This window comes from Nematolebias whitei, unplaced genomic scaffold (genome assembly GCF_014905685.2).
Source record: "Nematolebias whitei isolate Nwh7 unplaced genomic scaffold, NemWhi1 Nwh_scaf_1239, whole genome shotgun sequence".
In the NCBI taxonomy this organism is placed as follows: Eukaryota; Metazoa; Chordata; class Actinopteri; order Cyprinodontiformes; family Rivulidae; genus Nematolebias; species Nematolebias whitei.
Window position 1 is genome coordinate 1 of NW_023619784.1, and position 6,368 is coordinate 6,368.

Sequence of the window (6,368 nt, forward strand, 5' to 3'; positions counted from 1 at the left end):
TTGTGTCAGGGTGCGTTCGGCAACTGTTTGCTAAAATCTGTCAACTCTCAGGCTGACTAATAATACAGTTATGAACAGATATGTCTGTCTTGTCGTTTGGGGAGCCGTGCTTGAACCGTGTCGCTGTGACACCTCCTGAGCTGGTGACGCTCTGGACGCTTACCCACAGCACGCATGCGACAGAGAATAAACTCAAAGCGAGAGCGTTACCTGCCCCTCTTCCTCTTTTACGTTAACAATTTATTTTTTAGTTCGTCAAAGCACAATTTTTTTTATTTTTTTAATACAGAAGTAATGTTTAATAAATGTTAGTACTCTATTCTTTGCTAACAAGTCCTCCGCTCTGGGCACATTTCACTCACAGCATGCAGCAACAAAGAGTATAAACTCAAAGCGAGAGCGACACCTGCCCCCTCTTTCTTCTTTCACGTTGAAAACATTTTTTAGTTTTATCGATTGTCAAAGCACTCTTTTTTTTTGTTTTTTCATTTGTTGTAACAACAGATGTTTAACAAATGTTAGGACTCTATTCTTTGCTAACAAAATATATTTTGTCATTAAACAACTTGTCAGGTTCTTGTGAACGCGCCACATTCCCCCTGTAATCTTTATTATTTTTTTAACCCTTCCAGAGGACATGACTTGACTTTTTTTAGATCTAAGCCTGAGTGCATGGGTCGATGTGCAATAACTGGTTGTTTTTATCTCTGCAGATGAATTCCTTCCTGTGCTTCTCCCTCTTTGCTGTTCTGATTGGGCGCAAGGAACTGTTTGTAGCGTTTGGATTTATTAACAGCCAGCCCACATTAATAGGCTTGATGATTATCTTCCAGTTCATCTTTTCTCCCTACAATGAGGTGATTGATATTCCACGTGCTTTCACGTTCATTTCTACTGTTCGGAGATGTTAAAATGTTCTCCTCTCTTTGCAGCTCCTGTCTTTCTGTCTGACAGTCCTGAGTCGCAGGTTTGAGTTCCAGGCAGATGCCTTTGCACGTGGTATGGGCAAAGCCTCGGAGCTGTACTCTGCTCTCATCAAGCTGAACAAGGACAACCTGGGCTTCCCTGTTGCCGACTGGCTGTTCTCCATGTGGCACTATTCACACCCTCCTCTTCTGGAGCGCCTCAGGGCGCTGGGCAACGCCAAGCAAGACTGACGAGGCTGGAAGGGGGAGCGGCGACCGCTGCCTCCTCAGAACGGCCTCCGCAGACCTCTCCTGGCTCTGTGATGCTCCCTGGTCTTTTTCTTCCCATCTGTATCTCACCATCTAGTTTTATATTATTTTAACCTTTACTTCACTTCCCAACGTGTTCAGTTTTGTCCCATTAGATTCTCCGTTTTTAACAAAATCGAACCGTATTGACTCAAAACAGCCTAAAACAACGTAGCCTTCACGCTGTAGAAACACCAGTTATGCACTTGTTGTGAGCAAAACATCTGGACAATGTTTGTTTAATGAGATTTCAAAGAAGTTGTCAGAGTACAATTCAGATTAGTTTACCGTAACTTAATAGTGCTCTCTTTTTTTGGACAGTATTTTACATTTTCAAACCTTATTTATTTAATTTAAAACTATACGATTTCCAAATCTTTTCTAGACTTTACTAAGAATATTAATCTGTTGTGATGCAGATATGGCATCCAGCTAGTGTTCAGACGGTCACAAGTTTTCTAGGCTTAGCATGAATCTACATCATTTGTACTCACGACAGTACTTTTTACAAACAGGTCAGATTTTAAATTGTCCTTCAAGTGCAACTTTCGTCCCTGTGAAACTAATAAGTTGTTCCAATTCAAATGTTTTTTAGAGGAGATACTTGATGACTAGGGCAAAATGTGAGTGCCTCTAATTCTCTTTTTGTTCTGATAGTGGACACATTGTGAACAGAGCAGTTCAGAAAGTTTTATTTGACGTTAAATTAGACTAGTGATTTTTATTTTCTATACAAAGTGAGGAAGTGACGTTTTATTTTAATTTTTTCCAAGGCGCTTGTGGTCAAGGCTACAACCAAGCGTGTATATATGTAACTTTAGTGATTAGCGTTAGAAAATACGATGTAAATTGTTTAAAAAAAAATGTGTTTGGAATTTTTAAGTTGACAAATTGTTTATTTTCTTGGCTGCCTGGCTAGCAAATTATTAATGGGGGATTTTGGGAAGAGGGTGTACAAGCTTTCTTTTTCAGCAGATCAGACAGAGTTGGGTTTGTTAGAGGAGGGGGTTGTATGCTTTCTTTGTTGCATTGAATAAATTCAAGAAAAAACATTTTTTTATTTTACTCATTTACTTAAATGTGAAAGTCAACAAGACTGTGATATGGCAGAGGGGCAGCTTTTATTTTAGTTATCCTTTTTCATTCATCCCTTATTTATACAGGTTAATCCCACTGAGTCACGAGGACTCGTTTACAAGAGAGACCTGATTTTAACAAATAGTGATGACATCAATGGACAATCATAAAGGATGTGTACAAATTGAGAAGAACAATTTAAAAGAAAATGGTGTTAAAAAATAAAACAAAACAGCTAGATTATAAGGCGGTGTAGAAAACTAAAAACGGGAACATGTCTGCGTTGGTTTTTCCCCAGGAACTTAACAGATGTTTGAAGCCACTTCGAGAGATCAAGGTCAAGAGCTTCAGATCTTTTTGCAAGATATTCCAGGAAACAGGAGCGGAGTAGGAGAAGACCCTTTTGCCTAGTTCAGTCCTCACTGAGGGAACACTGCAGATAATAATGTCCTGAGAGCGCACGCTGTAGCTGCACTCACGCAGAGACATGTAGGAGGAGATGTATGAAGGCAGCAGACCAAGAAGTGATTTAAAGATGAAAATGTACCAGCGAGAGAGTCTGTGTGAAGTTAATGATGTCCAGTTAACCAGTGAATACTGGGTGCAATGGTGGGTACGATAATCACAGCCAGTTATGAATCTTAGTGCACCATGATAGACAGCATCCAACATCTGCAGGGTTCTTGTAGGAGCGTTCATGTAAATAATGTCACCGTAATCAATGGAGGGAAGGAAAGTTGCAGTTACAAGGTGTTTTCTAGCGTTCAGAGTTGGACAGGATCTGTTTCTGAAAAATAAACCCAATTTTACTTTCAATTTCCTTACTAGGTTCCACGTGGAGCTTTAAAGAGAGAATTGACCAAGATACCAAAATATTTATAGGAATCAACAAACTCGATAGGAACACCATTCAAGGCTAAAATCAAGAACTGCTGGGACCAACTTCCTGTTTGAAAACAACATCCCTTTGGTTTTGTCGGCATTTAAGACAAGTTTGAGGTGGAACAAATCTGACTGGATGATGTCAAATGCAGATTTCAAAAGCTGGAAAGACTTAGCAACTGTTTTAGCTCGACAATAAACAACTGTGTCATCAGCGTAGAAATGTATGGATGCATTAGGGATGTTTTTACGTATGTAGATTGTAAAGCGAGTGGGTCCTAAGACTGAGCCTTGTGGTACACCATTGTTGACTGTTAAATAACTGGAGGAAGTACCATTATGTTGAACACATTGCCTCCGGTCTGAAAGATAGTTAGAGAACCAACCAATGGTGTGATCTGAAAAATCAATTTCTGAGAGCTTATGACACAAGATGTTATGATCCACAGTGTCAAAAGCTTTAGACAGGTCTAAGAAAAGTGCAGCACAATAATCCTTAGCATCCAGTGCTTCAACAACATCATTAAGAACCTTCAGTGAAGCAGTGGTTGTGCTGTGTTGTTTCCTGAAATCAGATTGATGTGGAGGTAAGATGTTAAATGAGTCCAGGTAATTTTTGATTTGAGAGTTTATCAGTTTTTCTAGAACCTTGGCTAAAATGCAGAGTTTAGAGATTGGTCGATAGTTGTTCAGTGAGGTGGGGTCACCTCCCTTCAGCAAAGGAAGAACAAAGGCTGTTGTCCAAGCATCTGGAGTGGAGTTTTGTCTTATGGAGAGATTGAAGATGTGGGACACAGGGACTGTGATGATATGAGCAGCCAGCCTTAAGAAATAAAGTGGAAGTTCATCTGGTCCTGCAGATTTTTTAGAGTCTAGATCTTTTAACAATTTATTATTAACTTCACTAAGTGAGAACGGTGAAAATGAAAAGATGTGGTTTACTGAAGATTGACTTGTAGGAGGGATTTGAATTTGATTTGAATCCTGTGACTTTAGTGAAGATAGAAATTGTTGCAAAAACTCCTCATGATGAAACGCATTCCTAACACGTGACATTCTGCTACGTTTTTAAGGTGATCACATTTCTGACATTAAATCTGGAGACGTTTCCAGCTCAGAGACGAAAAATAATAAAATGTTATCGAGAGGAAAAAAAAAATGGTAACGATTACAATTTAATTAATTTTTACTTGTTTTGTTTTTTTTTCATGTTCAAACAACAAAAATGTAAAGTAGCAGCAGGAATGTATCTCAACACACATTTCCTAAGAGTAATAAAACATATTACTTTAATAGTAGTAGCATGGTGTCAGAAACATTTGTAATGTGGGGGGGCACTGGTGGGGGTGTCTGGGGGTCCTCCCCCAGAACATTTTGAATAAAGTAGATGCCATTTCCTGCATTCTGGTGTATTTTAATGGGTTGTATATGTTTACCTCCATGAGCAAACATTTGAGTCAATGACTACTTTAGAGAGCACAGTGGTTTGAGTGTTCTCCCAGTAATCAAGTGGAATGGATTTGTTCATGAAGAATGTCCACGCAAGTCTGAGGTGTTCACACCCATGCTACTGGCAGGTCAGCTGGCAATCACTGGGTTGGAATGGTGCGACTTTGTCACTGACACATAACAATAACTGTTGATCGGGCGTGATGAGTCTGATCTGATGAAATCTAAACTGGACAGGTTTACACTGTAAAAAAGGAAAAGTTGGCAGAACTCAAAATTCTAAGGCAACAAACTTCAGGGCATTTTTAAGTTATGGACTTCAACTATTTAAGTTTTGCTTTTGAGTTTGCCAAACTTTGATTTCTATGTTTTTGTAACTCAACCAAAAGTTGTAGAGACTTAAAGTTTTAGGTTGTAAGAACTTTGAATCCTGAGTTTTCTAATTCATATTAAAGTAGCAGTAACTTAAAAGTGTATGTTGTACAAACTATGAATTTCATATTTGTCTAACTCTATTATAGTTTGCACATACCTAAAATTATAGATTCTGACAACTATAAATCCTGATTACTGCCAACTTAATTATGAGTTGTAGTAACTTAAATTTTAACATTGCAGCAACAAATTTATTTATCCACTCTACTTAAAGTAGGAAGTACTAGAAATTTTACACAAGTACAACTGTGAACTTTTGCCAAGTCAAAAGTAAGTTGTATTTACTTTAAAACATTTCTACCATCATTGAATTCCCAACATACCATTTAGTTCTTCATAATTTCTCAAAATATAGTGTTTACTTTCTTATTACAAAGATTTAAATTAACTTTTTTGTGGCTAAACTTACTGACATCTTTAAAATGATACACATACAGAAAATACAGCAACCAGTGAAGAGCAAAAAATCATCACCAAAGCAGCATCTACATTCAGAATGTTTATTCTTTTTAACTTTTGTCACACTCCTTGTTTTCTGAATGTGATTTTTAGCATGTTCAGTAAACAACACAATGAAAAAAACATGGAGCATAAACGTGATCTAAACAGGTACAAAACCAGTTTGTTACACAACTGCTCAACAACACTATGAGACAGGGGACGGCCCAGGAAATGGTCAAAGTACTTGGAACTTGAGATGAGTAATGGGTTGAAAGATACAGAACATTTTGACACAACTTCTACAAAACCTACTTCTGAGGTTCAGGGATGTAAAGACGTTAATATGAGGACTCAAGCAACACTTGCAGTACTGAGTTTGTATATGCTTTAGAAGTCCTCCTATTACCAAGCAGCACAATAACCAGCTGAACAACACCAGTTAAAGAACCGACATGGTGCAAGTCATCTAAAGAGGCAGACATACTGAAAGTAACTGACTTTGAGTGCCTCAATGGGACCCTTAAGATTAACTGGTTGAAATCCTGGATCAAAAATTCAGAATCAGTTTGGTATTGTGTCCCCAATTATATATTTAACAAAATAGGTCATCTAAAACTACTTCTAGCTGATTTCATTATACATGATTGCCCATCAAAACTTTGTTGATGGAAAGTAGACAGCTGAAGAGGTAGTTTAGATTTCCAAATCACATTTCAATAACAACTCAATACCTACAACTTTTTGAAATACAAATGTCAGCATTACAAACCAAATGAGATCGCCGTTTTTTAAAGGGACTGGAGCCCTCTAATTTTTAAAGCTCCATTCATAATTTCAGAATCGATTGCCTTGACAATATTGTCTTGTAAA

The 6,368-nt window shown here is 37.9% G+C and overlaps 1 protein-coding gene across 1 annotated transcript; it reads left to right on the plus strand.

The window, feature by feature from the left end:
• The first annotated feature begins 735 nt into the window (after nucleotides 1–735).
• On the plus strand, nucleotides 736–2,215 carry LOC119429441 (CAAX prenyl protease 1 homolog). Its single transcript, XM_037697068.1, has 2 exons — nucleotides 736–857; nucleotides 933–2,215. The coding sequence occupies exons 1-2, from the start codon at nucleotides 819–821 to the stop codon at nucleotides 1,155–1,157; spliced, it is 264 nt and encodes an 87-aa protein (XP_037552996.1). The 5' UTR covers nucleotides 736–818; the 3' UTR covers nucleotides 1,158–2,215.
• Nucleotides 2,216–6,368: the final 4,153 nt, after the last annotated feature.

Coding starts and splice junctions, on each gene's coding strand:
- LOC119429441 (XM_037697068.1), top strand. CDS start 819: ATGATTATCTTCCAGTTCATCTTTTCTCCCTACAATGAG. Junction 858..932: donor TCTTTTCTCCCTACAATGAG/GTGATTGATATT, acceptor CTCTCTTTGCAG/CTCCTGTCTTTCTGTCTGAC.